Here is a 27,754-nt window from a genome sequence, read left to right as displayed (position 1 = left end):
TTCCTCATCTATGAAGTAATCAGGATGAGTCCCTGCACTGCAGGGCTGAATCCTGGTGGGTGGGGGGTCCTCAGAGGAAACGGATGCTTTTCTAGCATGGCTCCTGGCTCACGAGGGTGTCCAAATATAGTTCCCTCCATCGTTCCTTTCTTTCCTGTTCATCCTGTGCTAAAACTCGCCATTGTTATTTTCCTGGCAATTCCTTAAACTAGGACCTTGCCACAGAAACAGGATTCAGACCATACTGTACCCTCCCAGCCTGCTTTGCAACCACCAGGAAATCAACTTTCCCTGGGAAGTCTTGTAAATCCTGGACAAAGACAGGAAGAGTTTGAGCCTTTGGAATAAAACTGTGTGGGCGTGAAGCAGATGAGGAAGCAGTATGGCAGCCTCCCAAGGGTTCCACAGGCTGCCTGGTGGCCCTGGCAGGCTTGGGCACCATAAGGCTTCAGCAACCCTCCCAGGGAGGTTATGCCCCCTGGTAAGGGTTGGACACAGAAGCATAGCAGCCCAGCTGTTGTCATAGCCCAAGGCAAGAGCAGGACAGAGAGCAGAGGTGACACAACACTGAGGTCCCTGAACCATTGACTTGGGCATCTTCTAGCCCCCTTGAAGACCTCAGTTGGTCCCAGAGCTTAGGCCAGGACTGTGCCTGCAAATTAGGGACAGGGACCACAGCTGGAGGTCAGGGTGGCAGGCACCATTCAGGAAGACCCTCCTCAGCCCTTCCATCTGGCTGCCCATGTGGCTGCAGGCTGACGGCAGAGCAGAGGAGTCTGGTACTCTATCTGCTGCACGCAAATGCTGTCTTTGTCAGTCGCTTTACAGTAGATGTTCACAGCCTGGCAGACACAAGGCCCCTGGCCATCCCTCTGACTGCCGGCTCTGTTACCAATCTCCAACTGACTCAATAGATTTAATACAGAGGAGGGAGCGTCTTCTCGGTGGCCACATCCCCTGAATTGTCCTATAGCAAGTGAATGCTTATGCTTCCTACAAAGCAAGCATCTAATAAGTAAGGAACATGTAATTAGACTGAGGCTTTCCCTACACCTTTTTCTTTCTTGGAATATTTCTTGTTAGATGAAGAAGAAATGGGTCTCCAGCCTTCTATCCAAACTGCCATGAAATTCAGATTCAGAAACCAACCGCCATCCTTGACTGGTCTCTCCCTATCTTCAGTCTCTAGTTTGTCATCAAATCTAACCTGTACTGCCTCCAAAATTTCTCATGAATTTCTCCCTGTTCCTCATTGCTGCTACTCATGTTTGAGATTCATGAAGGTTTGCTCAGATTAGTGGGACAGCTTCCAAACTGGTCTTCCAAACACAGCGCCCTTCCAAAGTATGCTCCCCTGAAGCCAGAATGACCGTCCAGAAATAGAAATCTGACCCTGCCTGAAGTGCTCCGAGGCCCCCTCAGCTTTGGGATAACTGGCCTGAATTGAAGACGCCCCACTCTCTACTTACTGTTCCTTCTCTGTTTCTCCAGCTTATTTCCGCCTTGGCGTCCTGTGCCACAGTCAGGTGGATTACGGAAGCAGGACCTGCCTCCCTGTGTCCCCTCCCCTTTGCTGGGATGCTCCCCCTCCTTAGTGTGCCTTCCTCACCCTCTAGGATCCAGTTCAGACAGCCTGATCTCTGCTGAGCCTTCCCTGACCCCCAGGGTCTCAGGCTGCCCCTGGAGGGGATGCTCATCTGGCCAGGCCAGTGGCACAGAGGAGTCCCCTGCCCTGAGGGAGGGTTCCTCTCAAACATGACGCACATTCACATTATAGTGACATTGCCTTGGAGCTGTTTGGTTTCTGTCACCTCTTACCCTGTGTCAACATACACATAGTGCTCATTTGTCTGACTCCACGCGTGAGTGGACTAATGAGTGAGTGGATGGTTAACATTGACAGAACTTACAAGAGACTGACTCTCAGGAGCCTCTGAAACGGCTCCCTGAAAGCTGCTGCCCTGGCCCTGCATGGGCTTGCCTGGTGCTGGCCCTGGGGAGGCCCACCTGGGGGCAGGAAGCGTGGGCACTGGGGAGAGCCTTCTCCCAGGGAGCACCAATACCGGCCGCACACGCTCTGGACCTCGGCTGCTGCCCTCTAGCATCTTCTGCTAACAGCAAAGCTGCTTTTCCAGCCATCCTTCGGGGAGGGAGATGGATCAGCTTTTAGTGCAGAACACAGTGGTTCAGTGTGGCTGCTTCCAGAAGCCAAGGGGCAAAGGCTAGAAGAAAGAAAACATGTTCATGGTGGATTTGGCTGGAATCTCAGCAATCGATGGGGCTCCTGCTGCTGGGTTTATTACCCTCGCTCGGTTTCGTTGCACTGATCTGAATTCCGTGCTGCGTGTTTACCGGCCATTCTCTGATCCTGCTCACACTTCCACTAATCCTCCCTATAGATTTCTTGTTCCCTCCCACACGCCTGCTCTCCTTTCCAGGCACTCTTATGCTTGTTTCAAGCAGCCTGTTCCAGAGGGGAGATCTGGACAAAGCTACCCCAGGGTAGTTAATCTTTACCCCTCCTCCCCCGTCCTGCCCCTTTGGGTCAGGTAATGTGGCCTGTTGGGGGATCAGTCTGGCCCAAATCAGTTAGAAAAAACTGAATTATGTTTCTAGTAGGAGCGTCGGGGTCACCTTGGCCTGGTGCACTCTGCTATGTTTTTCAGACAGATAAAGACAGGATCCATCAGCCGCCCAGGAGCCTCCTGTTCCTCTCGAGCCACGGCCAGGCAGCGCTCCCCACCCTTACTGCGTGCTCTCCGATTTGCCCTGACCCATTAGTGCTTGCATTTGACTTAGTGAAATCCTAAGATCTCCCTCTCATTTGCAATCCATTCCAAGACTGTTTGGAACATGGCTCAGCTTAGCCTGGTTTGTGAGTTGAACTGTGTCCCCCCAAAAGAGATGTTCAAGTCCTAACCCTCAGTTCCTGTGAATGTGGTCTTAGTTAGAAAGAGGGTGTTTGCCGGGGTAATTAGTTAAGATGAAGTCATGAGGGCGGGTTCTAATGCAGTATGACTGGTATCCTTACAAGAAGAGGAAAACATCATGTGACAAAGGAGGCACAAAATGCTCTGTGACAAGAGAGGCAGAGATTGGACTGAAGGTCTGGAGGCCAAGGCATGTCAAGGATGGCCAGAAAAGGCAGCTAGGAAGAGGCAGGAGGGGTTCTACCCCATCCTAGAGGAAATGAGACCCTGCTGACACCTTGATTTGGGACTTCTGTGAAACAGTACAGTCCTGTTGTTTTAAACCAATTTCTGTGGTTTAAGCCAAGCTGTGGGAGTTTATTATCACAGCCCGAGGACATGAATACGCTTGGCGATGTGGCGATCCTCAGCACTGGGCACCGGGCAGCATCTGCTTGTTGCATTCCCGGCTTGGCTCACCACCCATCACCATCCTGGCTCTGACCCTCCCCTTTTTGGTTCTACCTGCTGCATTTGAATTGTCTTAGTATCTGCTGCTGGTCACAACTGGCCTCAGCCTCTGCCTTACCAGCCAGGCTGTGGTCATTTGTGTCCTGATATTATTTAACCTGTAGGCTAGCCCTAGTCGGCTTCTGTGCTCATTGCTACACTGAGAAGGCTTCCCTTGCTGCCACAGCAGCCCCAGAACTGCGCTGCACTCCAGGGGTGGCGAACCATTCAGTGTGACCATGTGCTCTCCTATACTGGCTGCCTGAGAAAGTCTGAGAGGACGGTCCCTTTGCCGCAGGGCATGTGAAAGAGTGTGCATTCTCCTCTCTTACATCTGCTCTTCAGACTAAACCCTTAATCCCAGCGCAGGCCATGGGTGCTCCTCTCTGCTGCAGCTGAGCAGCTTTGAGCACCCTGAACTCAGGCTCAATGCGCAGATTCCTGAAAGCAGGCAGCCGGGACTGTCAGTGCTGAACTGACCCAGCCTCTTCATCCTCATCCCTGGGCAGGCCTCGGCTGGACCTCACGGAGCTATGGTGGGGAGGGGAGAGAGGAGGCGACTGTGGTCTCAGGGTTGATTACAAAGTGTCTCACACCACTGATGCATGTGAAAATCAAGTTCATAGTTTAGTTTTGCCTAAGTAGTCATGCATGCCCTTCCCTGTACACACTTTATCAGTATCCATCACCCTGAGTTTTGATGGTCAGCTGCACGCTCCTCTCTCTCTGTTGTGAGCACCCAGACAGCAGGGTTGTCATACTTACCTTGCATGCCCAGGACCTTGCAGCACCCGCTGTCAGCATTATAATCCTAGCACCACTCATATTATGCAACATCCAGAGTGTTTCCTCTGTAGCCAAGGGTTGAGTTGGTGCTAAGAGGCCAAGGCAATGGGCCCAGTCCACTTGGAAGTCACTTAGCTTTGTCTAGTTCCATGCCATGGCTACATTTCATTTCTGGCCAAAGTCCAAGCACAACTCTAGGTACAGGTTGACCCCTCAGCATGGATGGGTACAGACTGACCAGCGGAACACTCCAAAATCCCAGCCACAGGCTGGTCCCTGACCCCTTTTGTACATTTGTCCCCTACCTTTGCCACATCCTGGCCTTTAATCTTCACTGTGGTCTGACACCTAAACCAATCTACAAAGTGCACCCATCTCTGGGTTCTTAGACAGTGTCACACCTAACTCTAGGCATAGCTTGTGGTGCTAGTCTGGTCACAAGCTAGGGTCCTGGCACTCACACTGTGGACCTCTTCTGGGCACAAGAGACTGTGGGGAAGTGTAAAGGGATTCTCAGCCCACCAGTGGTAAAGCCAAGGGCATGCCTTATGAGGGATGCATCAAGAATAACAATGTCTGGCATTGATCAGGCATGACTGCTCTTAAATAAGTCAATTATGCTAAATTCCAAATGCATAAAAAACATTTAAAAGTAAAGGAGTTTTCTTACATCCTGAAGAGAGTTGCCATAAGGGTCTCATATAGTCATCTTTCCTACTGTGTATAACATGACTGAATTAGAAAATGACCTGCACAGAGCATTTGCTGGATACAGCAAGGTCCACCTGAAAACACAGATTTGGGAGATGCATGGGATCAAGCAGAATCAGCATGTGAGAAACAATTTATTTGAGTGCCCGGAGTGCTTTCAAACAATCAATTAAAGCTATTCCCATCTCACAGGGTGCTAACCTCCATTTAAGGCTGAAAAAGAGGGTAACCTCTGTCAGCAATATTTTTTTTAGCAGTTTCCATTGTGTAGTCTGTGTTGAAGTCAATTCCAACCTCCTAGGACTGGCTGGGTGATATCTGGGGAATCTGCGATATTAGAAATCTGTATCTTCTTTACACTTAACGCAGTACTTCTTAAGTGGTTTTCCCCAGCCAGGAGGGGTGAAGCTGTCTTTGAAAACCTTGCATCTCTGTAGTGTTTTCCAGCTATTTGACATTGACTCTGAGTTAAGTCTTGGCTAAAAGCAATTACTGTCATATGATGAATTGAGGCAATTTATTTATTACTTGAGAAACATCCTAGGTGATGTTACTTAGAGGTATGATGGAATAATCCTTCTCAAGTGCTGCATTATCAACCAGATCTAGTGAGGCAGGCACTGTTTTGAGGCAGGGGGGAGGTAGTCAGCAATTTAAAAAGTTAGTCATCATGAGATCAAATGGGGAGTATTGGTAATAAATAGTAAAGCAGAAAGTAGTCACTTAAACTTGAGCAAGATGGAATAATATGGGATGCTTTGGTGTCTAAATATCAAGCAAAGTATAATGCAGAAAGACCAGAGATTAATAATAAAACTAAACTCCATGTATTAAGGGCTTGGAAAGGGTGGTTGATATACAAGGCAAGTGAAAAGTATGAGGGAACTTAAGTTAAAAAGGTCAAGTTTAAATATCATTTGAACAAAGTCTGTATAATTTGGCCCATGTAACAAGATTCACATGACATGCTCATCAATCCCTTAGATAGTAGAATATGATGTGTTGGCAAGAGGGCATGAAGGGAGATAATCTTTGAGAAAAGCAGGTATAAAATGGAACTGCATGGCACAGCAGGTGACAAACTAAGCAGGGACTGTCACCAGTACAGAGATGTCGTAATCTGGCTAGTCAAGATAAGATTCTAGCTCCCCTAAATACCAGCCTGCTTCTTTCTTTCAGATGTTTGAGGAAAGGCCAGATTTCTCTGCTGAGCAATCTCTCCCCCTATTTATTAGAGAGGTGGCAGAGTAGTAGACTGGTTTAAAGAGAATAAGCTCTGTACTGGACTGCCAGGGTTCAAATCTCATCTTTACTCTTTGCTACTGTTACTTAGTCTCTCTGAGCCTCAGTTTCCCCATCTCTGAAGTAAGCATAGTAACAGGTCCTGCTTCGCAGGGTGGTAGTGAGGATTAAAAGAGATAGTATATGTGAAGGGCTTAGAACAGCAGCTTGATTTGTAGTAAAAGCTGTAAATACATGTCCACTCTTTATTGTGTACAACATTACCATTTAACATGTGGTGCAGTGTTCTTACTTCTCTGTTGCCATCTTCTGGGTACAACCCAATTTAATACCTGGCTGTTCTTAAAAGCCAGCCACAATTTCTCCAGCTTGGCCTTGACTTTGCAGAAATAAAGACACAGCACTGGATATTTCTCCTGATTTATAAGTCCAGAGACCTCTCAAAAGTGGCAATGAGGAAACCTTGCATCCCTGGTTCATAGGAAGCCCACGGTGGCCCATTTGGCCTCACATCCATCCCTTCCTCTACCCCTGCTGTGTTGGGATATGCAGGTGACCCCTGTAGGCCATGTTTCCCAGGCCCCCTCTCATCTAGCATCTGGGTTTGGTCAATAGGAGACACGAACTGCAGGACAAGAAGGAGAAGACGTCCCCCCCACCCTTGGCCTCAGATCCCTTCATTGGCAGTAACTCTGTCCCCTCCATGGCTTTAATTCCCCCGGAGGCCTACCAGAGTTGCTTTAGGCAGGTAACCCTCACTTCTGGGCTCTGGTAACTCTGCCAACTCCCTTTGTCTCTCGTGTCTGAGTTTGGTAATGAATCCTGATGTTGCTACCCTCCGGGTTCACCCACCATCCTCCCCTGATCCCTATGTTTCAATTCTCTAGGAAATTTGCTCCATTGTAAATGTTTGGTGTGGTTTCTCTTTTCCTAGTTGGATATTGACAGATGTAAAGCCTGTGCTCGTTTCTGGTGATTATTCCTTCCTTTAGTAAATGGTAAGGGGGGAAAAAATCTGATTTAATCACCCAGTCTATGTATTATTTTTTCCTGAATCAACATCACAATTACTCGTGTGAAATATCTGGAATCCACATTTTCCATTTAAAAAGTCAGCACCAGCATTTGTTTCTCCCCAGGCTCCTCGCACCCCTCCTGTTCTAAACAATTTCAATCCTCAAAGGCTGCCAGAGTAGCTCATGATCACAATTACAAATGCTCTCGATGCCTTGGGGTGCAATTTGTAAAGTCTAGAGGCTTGAATCTAATGACGTACCCAGATGCTTTCCTACCAACTTCTTTCCTTTCTTGGACTTCAATTCTATCTTAAAAATAGCCTACCATTCTGATAATTCACTTCCAGCAAAATCAAGAAGGGATATGGTGCTTACCTGACTTTACAAGAGCCGGAAAGTTGCCCAGCTTCCCCATCTTTTCCCTGTTGCCTCCTCTTGGCAACCCCCCACCCCAATCAGAGATGCCCCCAATGCTTAAAACCTTCTTTGGCAGAGAGGGTAGCAGCTTAGAGTCAGGGTTTCAAAGGTTTTCTCTACTGGGTGCCAGATGCACGCAAAGCCAGAGTAAAGACAGAGCAACTCTTCAATAAAAGAAGTCATTAAGTAGACAGGGGTAAACTGCCAGCACAGTAAGATTTGGGGATAATATGCCCTTGGATAGCTAAGAAGCAACTATGTATTTTAAAGACTGCATCTTTCAGGAAGTGTGTTCCTGAAAGCTGACTTCCTTTCTTTACCATCAGCAATGATCACTAGCATGGGTTATGCACCCACCGGGATTTACTTGGTTTTATCAATTGCAATTAGATGTTCTTTATCTGCTACTTCTATTTTTGCTCCATATCTTTACTGGGGTAATTCTCTGAAGTAAAGCTGTAGAATTGGGCCTGTAGCCAGTGAGAGCACTTTGAGAATGAATCATTAATCCCTTGTTGCCAAATTATGTTATTGCTGCCATTAAGTCATCCAGATGTAAGCCTGATACAGGTCTTGCCTGTAGGAGGAAAGTTACGTGAATCACTCCGGGGGGGCTCTGCCTGTCTTCAGCTAAGGCCTGGAGGAATCAGGCAGCAGGCTGCAAGGAACCATCACCCCAGCACCCATAGGGCACCCTCAATTTCTGGACCCAATACAACCCTCTACTACCTTGGAATCAGTCCCAAGGTCATGCCATCATGATGCCACATGTACGAGCAGATCTTCAGAGTCTGTCAAGCACTTTTACCTCTGTCATTACATTTGATCCTTAGAAAATCCCTGTGAACTTGCCACTTACTCCCTATTTTACAAATAATGGTATCAAATCACATTGTGATTAAGAGCTTTGTCCAAGGTCACACAACGAGTTAGTGATGGAGTCCGGATACAAGTGCATGCATTTCTGATTTGCAGTCCATTGCTGTTGACCAGTCTCTCAAAACCATGGCATGTCACAACCTTAGCAGGAGTAGAGAGGCCCTGTAGTCCCTTCTGCTTGACAGAGAGCACACCAAGTCACCAGACACGTTCTCCTGCCCTTGTGGGTAAGCTGGTGGTTTGGGGGTAGACCCAAGGGAGTCCCGTGGCTTGAATTACAGAAAGAATGTCTCTCACCCAGGGTGAGAGTGTCACTGGAGTCAAAGGATACAGAGCTGAGGTGGGAGGCGGGATCAACCAGCAGAGAAGGGAAGTCAGCATCCCATGACAGTGAGGTGGTGAGGGCTTGGTTAAGCATCCAGGAAGCCCAGGAGGTGAGAACACGTGGAGTCAGGGCGGGCAGGTAAAAGGGAGGGCTAAGTCGAAGTGGGACTTGGGGACAGCGACAGCTCTCATGCTCGTCTCTGTGTCATCAGAAAGGGCTGCACTTGAGCCTCAGCTAGATGGCACTCCCACATCAAAGCCTTTCCTTGCGTGAACCCCGAATTATCCTTGCCACTCGCACCCATTGATATTAGTCCTTGTCTTTAAAATTAAAGGGACCAAATCTATTCCAATTTCCACAATGGGCTTTCAACTCTTTGAAGGCAAGAATTAAGTTTCCTCTGAGTCTTCCTTCCTCTGAGTTGAACAATCCTGATTCTAACTGCCACTCCTCCGGGTCAATGATCTCTGGTTTTTAACACACACCTGGATCACCTAGGGACCTGGCCTGGTGCAGTAGATCTGGGGTGGGGCCTGAGATTCTGCATTGGTGATAAGCTCCCCGGTGATGCTGATATGTCTGATCTTTGGGTGGTGAGGCTCCTGGCCTGTCTTCACTGTAGACGTCCCTCCCAGAGGGTGGGGTCCGCAAAGGGACAGGCCTCCCTGGAGCAGTCCGACTGGTGCAAGGCTGAGCAGAGCAGCATTGCTGAGGGTCAGGACACCTGGGAGAATACAAACTGGCACGGCTGACTGGAGGAGGAAGTAGGGGGTCGGAACATGGCGATGGGGCCCTATGATTGGAGCAGATGTTAAGGCAGGAGACTTCAAGAGACCAAGAGCCATGCCTTGGGCACCAGGTTTCCACATATAAGAGTAAACAGAGACTGAAAGCCAGATGTAGGCTCCAAGCTGAGCTAGGAGGGAGCTGGATTCTAAGCCACCATAGCTTTTGTGGAAAGAGTTGAGGGCAGGGGGCAGCAGCAGCTGCTTGGAGGGGACTGGCTCGGCCTCGGGGAGCACCCAGAGCTCGGAGGGCACAGCTGGCTGGGGTAGAAGGCGGCACGCAGCCCCACGTTGGAGACAGTAGTCTCCTGTCAGTGCAGGCGGAGGTCACGAGGTGGGTTTGAAGACCTGGAAGCTCCTCCAGTTGGGTCAATTCACCACCTGGTGCCTCGCTGCCAATTCTGATGTACATGGACTGTACTCAGGGTGGCTCCCAGCGGAGGGCGGAGATGAAGAGGATCCAGCCAAACCCCTCCTCTCAGTCATCAGACTCCCAGATCCTGCTCAGTGATCCCAGAAAAACAGAGCTTTTTAGTGACTGTGGACATTTACTAAGTTTGACTCTCATGAAAAGCATGGGCTTAAGGCAAAAGTGATGTAGCTACTGTGTACTGAAGGTCTACTAGCTCTACTTCCGGAAATTCCCTTGGGTTCTGGCCAATGAGTCAGACAGCCAGCCTTCTCTGTGGCTCCAGTATAGCAGCTCCTTAACTCCACCTCCATCAAGGACAGTTCATTGGAGTGACAAGGGGGTGACCCCCACACACTGAATCCCAGCTCTGACACTCACTAGTTAGATGGCCTTGGACAAGTCACTTCACCCTTTTGTGAAGTTTTGTATCATCTGTATAAAAGGGAAATTAAAACCAGCACCTTCTAAGTCATTTTGTGAAGATTAAATGCCTTAGTATGTATGTGTAAAGTGCTTATTAGCACATTGCTTGGCACCCAGCAATGAATCAGTACATTTAAGCTAAATTTTTTAAAAGTAATGGTACCTGAGCTTCTACTTGAGGAGAAGCTCAGTGCCTCCCTGGGACAGCTGATCACACTGCAGGGGCCCAACACTCGCCGACCCTTCTATGCTTCCCTGTAAGTCACAGCAGGGTTTTCTCATCAGCCCCCCTGAGCACTTATTCCTGCTCTGAGCCTCGTGGACATGCTCCGATTCTGAAGCAGGAGCAAGACTAGTCCACCCTCAGTCTCTATCCCTCTTTTTGTCCCCTCAGATGTAGGAGCCACAGGCGAATGCTGCCTGGCCTTTGGTCCCAGAGCCATTTCCTCTATACGAGTATCGCCTTTGAACACTGTTGGCATATACCCTTTATGAACAAAGGCACAAATCCCCAGTGGCTTCAGCAAATGCCCTTTAAAGGGTGCTGAAGTGGAAGCTGGATTTGCCGCATCCCAGGGCGTGTTCGCATTCCTGTAGCTGGAATCTGGTTGGCCCAGCCAAGCATGGCTCCTTCTAATAATGCCGCTGTTTGTGATTACAGCTCTGAAGCCTGTTGGCTAAACTCATTGAATCTGTCTAAACTGCTGGGCTGGCCTTTCAGATGTCTCCCCCCAGATCCAGTATGTTCCATTCTCAGTTCATGGTCATTGCTGAAGGTGCTTCTATTTAGGAACGTCTTGGAATTTATTTGGGAAAGTTTATCTAAAACCCATCCAACATCTCTTTCCTTAGGGTATGGAACTTGATTCTATCCTAGGAACAGCATTTGACACAGTTGACTATTCCTGCCTTCTTGAAACACTCTCTTCTCTTGGCTCTTGGATACTCTACTCTCCAGGGCTTTTTCCCTTCCCATCTGGCCACTCCCTCTCTATCTCCTATGCAGGTGTATCTTCCTCTAGCTGCTCCCTAGATACTGCAGCCCCCCAAGTCACTCTCTAAGCCTGCTTCCCCTCTTACCCTTTCCTGTTTCCTTCAGTGAGTTCATCAAGCCCCGTGCTTCAAATATCATCCATGCACATATGACTCACATGTTTACTTGAAGCTCAACCTCTCTTCAGAGCTCCAAACCAGCATGTCTAACTGTCTGCTTTCCTAGAGTATCTCTCAAGCTCAAATTGCCCCCAAACACACACGTTTTCCCTTTAAAGCTATAGTTTTCCCGCTGTTGCTTGATCCCATAAGCAGCCCCGTCATCCACCTTGACATAAAAACCAAAGACTCGTGGTCATCCTTGACAGTTCTCTTCCCCTTATTCCCTGGACCCAATCCTTCATTGGGTTTTACTTGTATCTATTTCAGGTACTTTTCTCTTTCCTTGTATCTTTCTACCTGCACTGCTATCACCTGAGCCCAGGCAACTGTCATCTCTCACCTGGAGCCCTGCAGTGATTTCCAAATTTGTCTCCCCATCCGCTTTGGCCCCTCACCGAAGCTGGAATGACCTGTTGGAAATACAGATCTGACCATATCATGGCTCCATGAATGACGCTTAAGTGGCTCCCTATGTTTCTTGGGGAAAAGAAGAAAAACTCTCACGTTTATCCTGTGCCCTGGGACCCTGTCCAGCTTCTCTCACACCGTCCTTGCTTTCTCAGCTGCCTCACACTACCTTTGTTTCATCTCTCCACTGTCCCAGGCCCCCTGCCCTGTTACACAGCCTGGCCAGGGCTGTTACTGCTGCTCCCGTATGCTCCTTTCCTTTCATGTGCTCTTTGCCAAAGTGCAGCCTGTCCTCGCTTGGAGCTCACCCCACTGGCCACTTCCTCCCAGAAGTACTTCATCTGCCCCCTATTTGGTACTTTCCAAGGCCATGTACCTCTCAGTTCAAATCCTTCACAGAGCTGAAAGGATTACTGATTCTTGGCTCATTACTCCTCTGAACCGGAGCCCTACCCACCACTAACCATGGGCTCCGAGGGCAGGAACTGGACCTGTTGTGCTTGTGTCCCCCAAGGCCTCAGATGTAGTGGGGGGCTTGTGGCTCTGTAGTGAAGGAATGCGGTGTGAACCTCATTAGACCAAGCTAATAACAGTGTTCCAGTGCCAATAGGGTCCTTCCCAGGGTTCCTCTGCCTTGGCACCCCAGTCTCTGGCATAGAGTCTCATCGCAGGTGCTAAGTAGAGTTTAGTTACACCAGAGAGTAGATGCTCCTAAGCCAGCACCTCCTCCAAATCCAAGTAAGAGGACTCAGACACGATTTGAGGAAATTGTGGTTTGAGGCATCCAGCTTCCTCTGTGCTTGGTATGCAGTGGACCAGCCATTTCTTGAAAACCATGTCTCCAAACTGGGCAATGGGGGCCATGCGGGGGCTGCTTGGAACCAGACCTCATTCTGGAATGTAAGACCAGCCTTGCCACAGAGGTGGTTGGCTGTCTCCCCCAGGAATTCTCTGGGCTGTAGCTAGGCAGAGACTGCTCAGATGGCCACAGGATATGATGTGCTGGTCTTGCCTTCAGCTGGTGAGGGGAACTGAATATAATCCCTCACCTTTCCATCCTTCCAGGAGGAAGATCTGATCCCACAGGCAGCATAATTTGGCACACAGCATGTGGGTACTCAGTAGCAACCTTTATGTCATTTAATAATCATCTGTTAAGCAGCAATTACGAGGAGGGTGGCCTGTGCGCGACGCTGGCATTAGAGTGATGAATGGGGCACTCTCCCTGTTCTTGAAGACTTGCCATTCTCAGTAGGGAGACTTGGCCGAGTAAATCAGCTTGTCTGCATTATAGGAGAGTTTGGGGAAAGTGCTCTGATCTAGATAACACTTGATGCTCTTAAGCAAGCAGAGTGGATGCATCATTGCACTGGAGGGCTGTTCTTAAACATCAGTGAGTTTGGGGAATCAGAATCATAGCTTCTGGGCATTAGCATCCCTTCAGCTCAGATGAGTTCTGTGAACACATGGCTGGAACAGGAGAAATGCAATTTGGTTCCATGAGAACAAATGTGTGTGGGCAGAGATGACACCCCTTCAGCTAAACATCGAACAACTGCAAACATTAAGGGAGCACCTATTACAAGCCAGGCTCTGTGCTAACACGAGGAAACAAAGATAAAGGAGGCACAATCTCACCCCTGGGGAGCTCACAGACCTCTGGTGGAGACAGATGGAGGAACAAATAACTAATCATCTTGGTGCACTGAGGGTTGTGCAAAGTGTTGCAGAGAGTTAAAACTTAGAGAAGCCAGAGGAGCACTCCCAAGGGCACAGGCAACCAGAGAGGGAACAGTCACTGAGGAAGGATGAGCTGCTGCCGATAGGGCAGAAAAGTGGGGAGGGGGCAGCTCAAGGCTTAGTTAGATTCAGGCTGCATCACGCAAACATGGCACCATCAGAAACATGAGCAGCAGGCAGAAATTCACATAGGGAGCCGGTAATCCCTGGACTGCTCCCCAGAAGTGTCCACACTGGTGTCTGGATGGGAAACTGCCTCTGATCCTTGGTACTTTGCACAAAGAGGCTGGCTTCAGTGATTTGCTTTTGCTAGGTCGTCAGCAAATTGGTTTTTTGTGGGCGGAACATTGAGAACTAGTGGACTTGAAAGTTGAATTCAAGGTTCCTAACTAATGAGGCCTAGACAGTGAGAAAACCCATGGAATCCCGGCCATGTGACTTTGAGCAAGTTCCCTTGGTTTTCTCACCTGTAAAATGGGAAAATCTGTGTTTATTTTTTGGAACATCTGCAAGGACTGACCCAGCTGGATCCACGCAATGGCCCCACATGGGGCTGAGGATTAGTACCTGCCGCATTCCCAGTCTTCTTCTACCTGGAATTGTGTCAGCACATTAGTGCGTGGCAGGGCACGTAGCATCAGCATTAAATTCCCAAAATGGAATTGGCCAGATAAAAGTTTTCTGAACCCAGGACAGTTCCTTCTAGTGCACTGAATACATGTTTCCACCATTGGTTTCATATCGGGCACAAAAACAAAAATATTATTATTATATTAAAAAACCCAGTGATTCTAATTGCATTACTTTAACATAGCTGTCGTTGCCATTATTTACCTGAAAAAAGAAAGAAGTAGGATTGGGAATAACTCTGAACTCAAGAATCAAACTCTTCCCATGGTCTGATCCTGGGACAAAGCAGCATGAGGGACAAAACCCTCCACTGGATCCCCCCAAGGATAAAGATGCCCCAGCACAGCAGTTGTGCGACCTGGGGCAACTCAATTTCTCTGCACCTCAGTTTCTTCATCTGCAAAAATGGATATTATAATCCTAACCTCATGATGGTTTAATCCTCGAAAGGATTACATGGGACAATGTATATAATGCCCTTTAACACAGTGTCTGGCACATAGCACTCCATAAGTGGGACCTGTTGTCGTTATAGTTATCATCATGTATGTGAGCCTTTTCAACATCACCGTGTCCTTTCCGCTCCAAGGTGCCTCCACTCAGAATTCTAACACCGTGGAGCCAGAGAAGCAGGTGGACAGCACCGTGAAGATGGCCGGTGTGATCGCCGGCCTCCTGATGTTCATCATCATTCTCCTGGGCGTGATGCTGACCATCAAAAGGAGGTGAGTCTCTGTCGCTGCCCTGCAGATGCTGCCAACCCCAGATGGCCCCAGTACTGCTGTGTGGCCAGGTCCTCACTCTGTCAGTGCCTCTGAGCAGCGACCCTATGATATGACTGTTGAGTCCTGAAAAACTTGGGCTAACTGTGGCTCATTGTGTTGGTGTCTGAAGGGCATGTCCTTCCTGCTTGGTGGACAGCCAGTTTCTTATGGGGCCAGTAGTCCCTTCGGTCGGGCCACCCTTGTGTGCCATGGGGCTCCACATATCCTGAGCCTCCTCAGAGTTAGCAAGTCTATTGAGATTGGTTGTGTCATCAAGACTATTTGGGAGACCCTGGAACACAGAGAAGCCCAGAAATACTGATGCAGGGAAGTAATGCTTCACCCTCTCACCTTCATTCATCCCCAGTTTCCCTTCGGTCAAGCGGCAGCTTCCCAAGCTGCCCTCTGCGTGGCAGGGATAAAGCTTCCAATCGTGCCATAGCCCCAAAGGAAGGCTCCTTCCTTTTCCATGTCCCACAAAACCTTCCCAGCTGAATTGTTGCTATTTGTCAACTCTCAACAGGGTGGGCACCTCTGGTCAACTGCCACAGTCATCTCATATAGCATGCATTTCCTCCAGGCTACCTTGCTCGTGACAGCCAAGGTGCACATCACTACAGTGACATCTGTTTATCAGACATTCACAAGGCTTGAGGATAAGACAAGGGAATTTCAGAGAAGGAAAGAAATATTCATCAGGGAAAACTGGTGAACATCAGCATCACTGTCCCCAGGGTGCACACTTATTCCTCTAAACAGGGCATCCCACAACCCACTTACCCTCAGCCCCTAGATTGGCACCATGTTTCCATGCCTACCACCCACCTCCATGTATTCTCAGTTTCAATGGTACGGTCCCAACTTTGGACTCTTACCCTCCCACTCCCCCACTCTGCCAGTGTCCACATTATAATGTAGAACATTTATCTACATTATATATGTGCCGCAATGTGCCCTGCCCCCAAATTAAAGAGACTTTACATCATTAAACAAACTACTTAACACCTTAGCCTGGACCTCTGGGTTTGATTGCTCATTGAGTTCAGGGCAAGCCCAGTAACACGGACCAAGGGCTTATTTCCATCTGTAAAACAAAAAGTGCTCATGAAATTTTTCCCCCACCAGAACAAAGGGACAGAATGCCCTAAAGACCACTTCCAGCTTCTACCTACCTAAGGAGTCGCAGGTTATAAATGCAGGAAGTTTAAAAAACAAAACAACACCAAACCAAAAACAAAGACCCCATTTTCAGCCATCGGTGAGTCAGAAATATTGGATTTCTACTGTATGTCATTGGGTTTCTGTGCAGTCATTTCAGCACCAGAATCTCCCTGTCTCTTTCCTGGCTTTGTTCCGAGTCAGCCAGCCCTCCCTCTGGCCAGGACATCTTTTCTTGGCATCTTTTGTCCAACAGGATCACTTCTTTCCTCATGTTCCCAGCATAATGATTGAAGAGCCAGGGTTCTCGTGTAGCTACTGATTTTCTGGCTGGAGTAGCCAGGAGGAAGGGAAGGCATTATGTTAATATCAGCGATCTAGAGCCCCCAAAGGGTTAAGGACTGCAGTGCGTTGTCATATCATCTCCGCCACCCATAAAACACGGCCCTATTGTATGTCTCAGTGACAAGGCAGCTACTAGTAGATGAGGTCGAACGTGCGGTTTGATTTCTCTGGCGGCAGTAAGTACATTGCACACAAAAGATTGTTGACACGTTCCTTAGAGTCGCAGATGTAATGGAGGCAGAGGTGAGTTGGGGATTGTCTACCTGGAAGAAGTAACCAATTTAATAGAATTGCATTCCTCTTTGATAAACCTGAAATGGTCTCATCCTTTGCTGCTGATTTGTAAGTCAGATAGGCTCTTCCAATTTTGCTCTTTCTAAAGCCTGGCTTAACCCACGTCACCGTCATCTGTGAGCTTGTGAAGAAATTTCACTTCCTTCTCAACAGCTATTTCTGAAATGTGTGACTTTTTGGGAGGGAGGAAAGGGCTTTCAGCTTCCAGGATGAGAGCAAGTATAAAGTGAGTCCTTTGCGTGGTTTTAACCTCTTCTGCTTATCTTCATCATCTCTCACCACTACCAAAACCATCTATCAGACCCAACCAACAGCTGTCACATGAGCACCATTTCTCCCAAGAGACAAAACTCAGATGTCATGGCAGTGGGCTGGGGAGGGACAGTGCTCATCAAGGTTGGCATATAGTTTCCTTTGGAGAAAATAAGACATTTTGCTGACCTAGTTGATAGTAATAATTTATAGATGGGTATAGGGGAAGGAAAGAGGAAGACAGGGCAGGAGAGAGGGAAAAGGAGAAAAAAAGAGAAATTAAACATAGACTCACATGCTTTCCACTAACATACAATGTCTTCTGATGCCTAGAGATGCCCCCAAAGGACAGTGAAGGGCTTGGAAGCAACTCTGCTTCATCTGACCCCAACCCTATGTGTAAATATGGGGAGAACGTCTTTGGTCAATTGAGTCTGTCACTAACTAACTGACTGCTGGCCATAATAATGTCCAGCTACCTAAAAGGAAGAGGTATTAAAGGAAAAGAAACCCTCACATAAAGGCAGATCATCACAACTCAGAATCCTGGTGTCAACAGCTCTTCAGTGTCCCATTGCAACCCTGCGTTAGTTCCTGAATCCTGGACCTCTCAGAAGTCAAATACCCGCTCCTCCCGCTCTGCTGGCTTGAGCTGGGTCTCACCCCTAACCTCACGGACATGAGCATAGGGGCTCCCTGTTTTCTCTGCTCTTGATGGAGTTGCCTGGCTCAAAATCTTCCCTACAGTCATGGCCAAACTTTCCCAGTACACATAAGCTGTCCCCAGCTTCTCCCAGCCCTGGCCTGAGGGCTTCCTCATCTCTCCTTCTTTTGCTGGTAGGTGTTTTCCTTTCATGACGCTAGACTAGGAAGCTGGTAGAGAACAAGCTAGAGACACAGAGGACCAAGGGAAGGGCTTAATGAAAGGAGCTAAGTCCATTTACATTCAGAAGACTGGGGAAGAAAGAGGGGAGAGGAGAGAAAGAAAAGTCAGCATACTCTGGGGGATGTTTTTAATGGGTGGAAGGGATCTTGAGAAATGAAAGGAGGCAGAAGGAGATACGAGATGTTGCTGGGTGTTTCTAACAGGATTCCCTGACAGTTTGTAAAGATTCAAGTTCAAGTGTAGAATTCCTCTTGTAGAGGACTTCTATCACACAGGACTTGCTGAGATGCTGAATATGTGACATAATTTTGAGTGCTTCTTTGAGGTGGCGAAGCAGCCCAATGGGAATGTGCATTTGCTTTGTTCAGCCATTGTAAATGGCTGCCTAATCCACACCCTGAAAGAATCCTTCTATCCATCCTCACATGGGTAGCCACTCAAGCTAGACCTTGGAAGTCCTCGTCAATATGCTCACATTTAATCACCTGCTGATTTTGTGTCTTAACCACCTTTCACATTTACCTCTTCTCCTTTGCTGTGGCCACTGCGAGACAGGCCTCCGACATCTCTTGGCTCTTTGGACTGCGCTTCTCTGAATGCAGAACCCTGCAGAGACAGGGCTGCATGGAGAGTCAGAGCACTACATGAGCATCATGAGAAGGCACCCTGGAGCCCTTCCCAGAGGGAGTCCATAACCAGCGTGGTTATTATGGTCAGAGCCCAAGTCGTCACCTACCCACCGACCTGCTCCCAATCCAGGAGGACCCCATCACCCTGATACTTCTGAACCTGCATCTTTGTGTTCTCTTGGTCACATCCTCTCCTCTCCACTGCCTCTTCCCTGGTGCGGGCCTCTAGAGCTCCGTTGTATGAGGCTCCTCCCCGGTCTCTCTGACTGGCCCCAACCTTCAAACACATCCTCTACCCTGTAGCCCAAGTGACTTTTATAAAAATGAAAAGCATTGATTTTCAGACTGGCTATGCAAAATCAGTGGCTTCTCCTCCCCTGTGACAGTGGCTCATGAGGTGGAAATGAGGGAAGAAGCATATGTTTAGCTCACCAGGAGAGCCCGTCAGGCTGTGCAGACCCCCTGCTCACAGTGATTCTGGCAGATTTCCTAATGTCCTCCTTTCCTATACTGCTGCTCACGAAGTTTCCTCTTCATTCAATGTCTGTCCCTCAGTTCCATGTGACCAAACACTACCCATATTTAGGGCTTAATTCAAATGCCACTTTCTCCAAGAAACCTTCCTGAGCCAGTCTGGATACAATCTCTTCACTATCTGCACCCTCTCTATGAGGATCCACATCATGTTGTCTGTATTTGTCATTTGTATTCACATCTTATCTTCTCCATTGGTCCATCAGCTGCCTATTCTGATTCATCCTTATCACAATTTGCCTGGCAAGTACTGGAGATTCCCTAAAAACTTGTTGAATGGGGAAGCCCAGTGAAAGAATAGATAGGATGCAGGGTTAACACTCCATCTCTTGGGGGAAAAAACTTCACTCAGAACACAGACCCAAATACCAACATTGAGCATCAAAGGTCCTGTGGTGGGGGGTGGTAAGGTTCAAAGAGTGTGTGAAAAATGTACTATGTCTGAGCCTTCAGGGAATACACTATGTCCCTATGTCCCAGTCCAGGAAAAAAGTAGTGGGTCCGTAGGAAAAGCTAACTACTGAGTGAGCCAAGAGTTGTTGCCACTGTTAGATGACAGTGTGCCACAGATCCCAGAACTGAAACATGCACAGTTTAAGGACATTGCCCCAAATCACATAGCTAATAAGTGGCAGAACTGGGTCTCAACTTGGCCCATCCAATAACAGAGTCCACACACTTAAGCACCGGTTCACCTGACTGAGATATCAGACAGGACTTGCTGAGATGCTGAATTTGTGACATAATTTTGAGTGCTTCATTGAGGTGGTGAAGCAGCCCAACGGGAATGTGCATTTGCTTTGTTCAGCCATTGTAAACGGCTGCCTAATCCACACCCTGAAAGAATCCTTCTATTCACACTCACATGGGTAGCCACTCAAGCTAGACCTTGGAAGTCCTCGTCAATATGCTCACATGTAATCACCCGCTGATTTTGTGTCTTAACCACCTTTCACATTTACCTCTTCTCCTTTGCTGTGGCCGCTGCGAGACAGGCCTCCAACGTCTCTTGCTTTGACCTTTGCAGTAGATTTTACAACCCCTACTCCTTTCTCCTCTAACTTTCTTCTCATACTGTGGATTTGCTAGAATCATCCATCTAGAAACATACTTGGCCACCTGGCTCTTTGGGTGTCCCCAGGACCTATGGTATTGAGACCAAACTCCTTAAGCTCTTTGGCAACTAGGCCCTGCCAACGTCTGACATTCTCACCTTGCCAACCCACCCGTGTTCCATAACCGCAGTGCCATCCACCTGAAAATACCCTTTCTCCTGCTCGCTCTGGATGTGCCCTGACTTTACAACCCAGGTATCAAGGATGCTAGGCCCCCTTCCCCCTGCTTCCCCTCCACCATCAGCCTCAGAATGTTCTCGCAGCACCCTGTGCTACTGTGTCCCACCAACTATCACTCCAAAAGGCAATGGAGTAGAGTGGGTATTAATGCAGGCCCTGAAGTCAGACAGCCTGGATTCTAATCCCCGTCAGGCCACTTACCAACTGGGTGTACTTGGGCAAGGTACTGAACATCTCTGAGCTTCACTTTCTTCATCTGTAAAACAAAGATAATAAGACCTCATAGTGAGGGTTAAAAATTAATCACCTAATATGCTAAGAACAGTGCTAGCATATATGTGACCTATTATGTAAGTAGCAGCTATTGTCATCATCTGTTTTATAAGTTTCTTGTCTGGCTTTCCCATCATACATACGGGCTGGATCAAAATCTCATGTCTCTATCTCCAGCACTTGGCAGACACAGGCATATAGTAGGCACATGAGAAGTTTTTACTGAATTAGTGATGGAAAGATGGGTGAGTGGATGATGGATGGGTTGTTGGATAAATGAGTAAATGAGGAGATGGATGAATAGATGAATGTGTGGGTTTATGGGCTAGATAGAAAGGTGGACGGATAAATTGTTGAGTGGGTGGATGGATGGATGGATGGATGGATGGATGGATGGATGGATGGATTGCTGGATGGAGGGAGACAGGAAGGCAAGAATCAATGCATAGAGGGATGGATGCATGGGTGGATAGAAGGGTGGATGGGTGGGTTTATAAGCTAGACAGGTGAGTAGATGGTCAGATGGATGGTTAAATAGATAACTTAGTCCAGTTTAAATAGTATAAAAGAAAGGCAAGGAGTACCTCAAGTCAATCTTGTCAGCCAGCTGAAAAGAAGATTCTGCAGTATGTGATTTATTAAGTTTGGGGTTTTTTTCTCAAAGCATGGCCTCCTTCCTGCTCAGGATTTTTGGTCCCAGGCAATCTGTTACTTGCAATATCACTGTATCCTTGTAAACTTAGAACTTCAGTAAAGTAAATCTTCCTCAGGCCTTGGAGAACACACTCATGTAAACTGTGTTTTGGTCACAGAATAAAGAACTGTAATCCTTGCCCTGGAAGGATTGCCTTGCAATTTAATTGAGAAAAGATACTCAAGTAATAGAAGCTTGTCAGTTGTCATCATTCTGGCGTTGGCTTACAGCTGGATCAAGGGTAGCACTGGCTCTGGTGCCCTGGAGCGTAACTCAGAAAAGCCACTTGGAGGAGATGGTTTGAAGGTTAAGGAAGCATGTTGTCATTGGGAGGTGGCTCAGGCAAAAGGGAATCCTGAAGGGTGAGAGCAGGAAACCAAGGGGTCCAGAATCTTAAGTGGAGTCTGGGCCCCAAGAGTGCAGCCAAGGGCTGCTGCCAGTGAAGAGATCCTGGCTCAGGATGGAGGCCTTGAAAATGGTCCCAAAATGCATAAAACAGTGGAACTAGCAAGGAGTGACCTCTCAGAGCCTTAGATTTCACAACTAAAAATGAGAAGAACACTGCCTGCTCCTTGCAGTTGAGGAGAGGATTGAGAATGAGAGGGCCTGGGCCATCTTGACGCTTGGCCCACTGGACTGCTCATCACACGCCAGTTTTCTTCCTCCCTCAAGGGCAGCACAGGCCAGTGGTCAAGAACTGGAGCTTTGGAGCCATGTTGCTGTCCAATCCAGTTTACTAGTTGTGTGAGCTTAGGCAAGTCACTTAACCTTCAGTTTCCTCATCTGCAAAGTGGAGATGGTAATAGTGTCTCTGTGTCAGGGTGCTTGTAGGGAATACAGGAGTCAGTGCATGAGAGGAGCCGAGAGCAATGCCTTGTACATGAGAAGGGCTACCTAAGTATTTGTTCTTATTTTACTACTTTCTAAAATATTCCTAAAGCAGTGATTACTTTGTTCCTAGTCACCAGAGTAAGAAGCTGCAAACCTTCTATCTATGGATGAGGTAGGGACATACACTCTCCTTTATGGAGCCCTATTATATTTCAGGTGTTTCAATCATATAATCTAACATTAATTGAGATTAATATAATTTGCTTAAAATTCTATATGTATTATGTATCATATATGACTTGAATATAATGTAGATTAATATACTCTAATGTTAATATCCACAGTGACTCTCTGAGTGGGTAATTATTGCCTCCAACCTTGAGATGGAGAAAATGAGACTCAGAGATATTTAGCGACTTGCTCAAGGCCATGCAGTTCCCAAGTGCTGGGATGCTAAGACATAGCAATTTCCACTCACCAGTGCTGCTTAAGCTGGCAGTCACCCATGCCACCCACCTTGGTACATGGATTGGAAGACAGAGGTCCATGGGGAGGAACTGACTTGCCTTAGATGCCACAGAGAGCAAGTGGAAAAGGTGGGTCAGAATGCTGGCCTCTCGATTCTCAGCCCAGTGTTCTTGACTATATGGCGAGCATAGGTGTCGAAGTCTTTGTCAAATGGATCCTGCACTTTCTGCCCCCGAGGAATTGCATCTCCAGGCACTGGACCACAGAGCCAGCAATGAAGGAGTGGAATGGTGTCCTCACAGTGCCAGCTTGTATGGTTGGTGTAGGGGACTGAACCGCTTGCAAGGGCTCCCCCAGTGTCCACACGCCACCCCTTGCATCATCTAGGGCCACTGCTCACTTGGCCCAGGATACTGAACAGTTTCATGACTGACCAGATTGTGCTGCCCTGAGGCTCAGCCTCCCAGTTCAGCCTCCTGAGGAGGCACAGGGCTTCCCTTCTGCTGCCGTGGCTTCTTGGCTCAGAGAGTCACTTTCCTTCTGGAGCTCTAGACTTGGGCTCTTCTGATAAAGGGTGGAAAGTCCAGAGGTGGCCCTGCCCTGGGGGCTTTGGCCAGTTCCCGCTTAAGAGGGGGAAATTTGGGACTCTGAGGATCCGTTCCCACCCTATATATATAAATCTGCATCTTCCTGTGCCAAGAAAACAGAATAATGGTCGCAATTAACCTCAAGAAGGAAGGAAGGAAGGAAACTATTCTTGCCTACTCAATGGATATTTGAAGACTTGAATAATCCAGCAATTTTTCTAAATCCAAAAATGTATCAGCTATTGTCAGGATAGCTAAGTCTGTAAGTTAAAAGCACTCCTACTTATTTTCCTACAAAATACAAAAATCATAACAAAGAGATATGGTAGTTACTTGAGTTTTTATTGTTCAGAAACCAAGGGCTGGAAGGGACATCAGAAAGAGATCGAAGGCAGTGATTTTTCAAGCTTTCTTTTGAAAATAAGTAAATATGGAGAAGCTCTGGCTTTGGTAGATAGTGGAGGACCAGCAGTCCTACCTGCTCAGTACTGCCATCCCCCTTTACAATGTGTCTGCCCTGCAGAACCCCTGGACTCCCTGGAACACAGTTTGAAAAATACTGATTTAGTTCAACTCATCAATGGATCAAATAAGTAAAGAGAGTTTATTCAAGTTGTAGTCTATTCAGATTAAAGACTGGAAATCCTCTCTCTTTCTGTAGTGCTATTTCATCATGATGTTCGAACTTGTCCTGGTTATCTAATGATATGTAATAAACTATTCCCCACAAGGTAGCAGCTTAAAGATAAATCATGAAATTCAGTGGCTTATTTTTCTCAAGAACCTGCACTTTGCTCAGGACTTGAAGGGAATGACTTGTTGCTGTTCCATGACATCAAGGGTCTCAGTTGGCATCATCTAGTTGGCTGAGCTGGAAGATCTGGCGGCTGGCCAGATGTCTCTTTCCCTTCATATGGTCTTAGGACCTCTGCGTGTGTTCGCCCAGCATGCCAACCTTAGATTGCTCAGATTTCTTACCTGGAGACTTTGGCTTCCAAGTGAGAGTTCCAAAGATCCAGACAGAACTGTAAGACTTTGCTTTGGACCTACCCTAGAAGGTCTCAGAATATAACTCCTACCACATTCTATGGGTCACGTAGGGCCAGCCCTGATTCAGTGTGGGAGGACACTACCCATGGGCATGAGTACTGGGAAGTGTGGATCATTGATTGGGGAGCCTTCTTGGGTGCTGACTCCATGATTTTCTTGCTTTTAGAAGTGATCTTACTAAACAGATTATGAAGAGATTAGACCTGAAACAGAGAAGGCAGAAGTCACTGTGGTTTTCCTTAGATCACAGGAGCTCAGTCATGTGGAAGAGTGGTAGTAGAGTTCTAGAAGGCCACGGAAATCTGACCCAAGACCAAAGTCATAATTACAAGGAAGTTAGTTTTAGCTGACCATACGAAAGACCTTTCAAACAACGAAAACAGCCAACATGAGACATGGATTCCTCTGCATGAGTAGTGAGTTTCTCCATCACAGGAGAGGTCTCTCTCATTTCTTCTGCCACTGAAATGATCTGATTCTCAGTGAAGACGATTAATAGAGAAACTTACACCTCCTTGAGCTTAGGGATGCTGAAATACTATGTGCATTTCTAAGAATCAAGATTTCATATAAATCTAATTCTTGTTTGTTTGTCTTTTCTTTTTCCCCCTTTTTGGACATTTCCTTCATCTGACTGCCCATCAATATATAGAAGAAATGCTTATTCCTACTCCTATTACTTGTAAGTATCGACCTGGGGTAACTTTGCTTCGTGCCCTGTAAGGGAACCTGTAGCATGCATTTCCTGCACCAACCAAGTGTCTGTCGGCATCTCATACTCACTTCTGTCTAAGTCCTCTTTAGCCCCACAATCTTTATTTTGTATAGTGCTTTCCATTTGAAAATGCATTGTCATTGCTCGTGTCTGTTATGTTTCTGACATTCTTGGATTTTTCCCCTTATTTTTCAAGATGTGAAGGGCTGTTTCTCCTTTGTCAGTGTGATTTTCTAATTAGAAATCCCAAACTTGCAGCAAGGGGCCAACCTAATCCTCCTGCAGGGCTTGCCTGCAAAAAACAGAATCACCGATGTCAGCAGCTTCAGAGTCTATTTGTGTCTACTTGGGGAACATGTAGCTCTAGGGGTTCAAAAGTTAGAAAGAAACACATTGGCTGTTTCCCCTGTTTCAGGACATCTACAGGGAATCATGACTTTATCTAGAACCAGCTTCTCAAGTGACAGAAACACCCAAGGTCTTTGCTTTAGGCTGGAATTATCTCAGTCTGGTGTTTAGCATTAGTTTTCTCATGTTATTCATGCGTTTTGTTGGTAGTTATAGATGGCTGATTGCCTGTCCGTTTTATTTTTTGTACTTGCCAAGTAAAGATGATGATTTTTCTCATTATTAAAATTGGACATTTTCAAAACATGAGGGTAAAGGGGAAAAACTCCATAAATAAAATCCTTGGTAATAAGAAGTTAGAAAACCCCTGAATGAGTCCCATATTCCTTCTGTGCATTTTCCATATTTGAAAAAAATTGAAGTCCAGGGAAGTCTATGAAATTGCACATACAGTTAGCAAAGGAGTGGGACTGAAACTGAGAATGCCTGGCTCCTGGTGAAGTGTACTGTCCATCATTCCATGTCTTGCTCCATCCTTGGCAAACCTGGCCTTGTGAGACAGTCCGTGTCTGTTAGCCATCATCTGCTGAAGCCTTCACAGATGAGGATGGGACCAGCAGAAGGCCCTCTTCTCAGTGTTTGGGTCCCAGAGCCCTAGGCTCTGAGCAGGTAAGATTCTGGTATCACCACCCCCATTTATACAGGAACCCTTGAAGCCCTGCCACTGACGCTGAAAGCACCAGAGAACTTGCTTCATTTGTTCATTTATTCGATAAACACTCACTGGGTGTGCACATTACATTCCAGACACTGTGGATGGAGAGATGACCAGGACTTTGAGCCCCACTTTCGTAGTGCTCCAGCCTATCTGAGACGCTAACATAAAATCAAATGTTTGAAATGTTGGCCAAGAGGTGCCAATGCCCTGAAGTAGAGTAGAGGTTGGGTGACTAAGATCTTTAGTGAGGCAGGTTTTTGGTGTTTTTAGAGATGGACTTACCCAATACTGACGAAGTAAGAATTCTGAGCAGAGGGAAGAGCATTTGCAAAGGCACAGAGGCATTGTTGCTATGGTGGAAAGAATGAGAGTTAGGGGTCACATGGCTCTGAGTTCCGGTCACAGCTCTGCCACTCACCGGTTATGCAGACTTGAGCAAATTTTCTGAACTCTTTGAGCTTCCGTACTCTTAAGTCTATAATAGGGGTAAAAATTCTAACTCACTGGGAAGAGGGATCTTGTAAAGTGCCTGGCACAAAGTTGGCACTCATGAAATGCTGGTTTTCTTGCTCTCCCCTTTCAGAAACCATAAGGAGTCAGAGTGGCCCTTGAGGGCTCACTGCTCTTTCACAGTTTCTTGTGGCATCAATGTTCCACAGCAGGTGCGGCCATGCAGTGGCCCATCGCAACCTCTGCACACCTCTCCCCCTTAGCCTGTTAGCTGGTGTCCACAGCGCTGTCTCTGAATATCCACTTTACACTGTGCACTGTGCTGGACACTGTGGTGAAGTCCAAGATGAGCACCGTGAGAGTGCAGGAGACAGATAGGCAAGAGCTTATAGTTCAAGGTGCAGTGATAAACAAGGGCCTTTCAATTGGTGCAAACTTGGAGTTCTGAGTCACAGATCCTAGAGTGTGAAAATCAGGGTCACAGTTAAAGATTCAGAGGAAGAACTGACAAAGCAGACAGAGGAGAGTCCTGAGAACCAGGGGGACAGGCCCATTGCAGCCTAGGAGATGCTGCAGAGAGACAGAGGTGGAGGGCATGGGAGAACTGCAGGCGCATCAGGACCCAAAGGCAGTTTGTCTGCCTGTGCAGCCCCAGGTCTGTGCACAGGCATCTGTGTCCTGCCAGGGACAAGACGTGGCAGTTATTCCTGGCTGACAAGGAGGCCTTGAGGCAGTCCTGTCTTTGCAGTCCTGGGGATTTGCCACCTGGTCAGAGCTGAGAGCACTGGGCCGCCAGATCAGAGGCAGCCAAGGGGTTAGAGGAAGATGTGACCAAACCCAGGGTGAACAGAGCTATGGATGGAAGGATCTGGAACCCAGTGACAGAGGAGAGTTTAGAATTGGGTCTTTCACTGTCCAGTACACATAAGAAAGAGATGAGAATGATGTGGGTTCAGACCCAAGTCACAATTCTAGGCCTGCCTCTTCTGCCAGATTCTTCAGACATTGAACAACCGTGCAACCACTCAGAATCTCAGTTTCTTTATCTGAAAAATAGTAAGAGTAACTTCCCAGCATTTTTGAGAGGGACAGTGAGAGAGCATATTAGTAGAGTA

General features: G+C 47.4%; 1 protein-coding gene across 16 annotated transcripts in view; it reads left to right on the top strand.

Annotated features, from left to right (window-relative positions):
• Positions 1-27,754, top strand: part of PTPRT (protein tyrosine phosphatase receptor type T) — a 1,028,419-nt gene that overhangs the window by 855,328 nt on the left and 145,337 nt on the right. For 10 of the 16 annotated variants that reach the window (XM_036902259.2, XM_057503004.1, XM_036902247.2 and 7 more), the window contains 2 exons: positions 14,938-15,073; positions 25,061-25,090. In XM_036902259.2, coding sequence (XP_036758154.2) covers positions 14,938-15,073; positions 25,061-25,090 — 166 coding nt within the window. The remainder of the gene's footprint in view (positions 1-14,937; positions 15,074-25,060; positions 25,091-27,754) is intronic. The other 6 variants (XM_036902260.2, XM_036902256.2, XM_036902251.2 and 3 more) reach the window with 1 other exon arrangement.

This window comes from Manis pentadactyla, chromosome 5 (assembly GCF_030020395.1).
Source record: "Manis pentadactyla isolate mManPen7 chromosome 5, mManPen7.hap1, whole genome shotgun sequence".
Taxonomy (NCBI): Eukaryota; Metazoa; Chordata; class Mammalia; order Pholidota; family Manidae; genus Manis; species Manis pentadactyla.
This window is presented reverse-complemented; position numbering and strand designations above follow the sequence as displayed.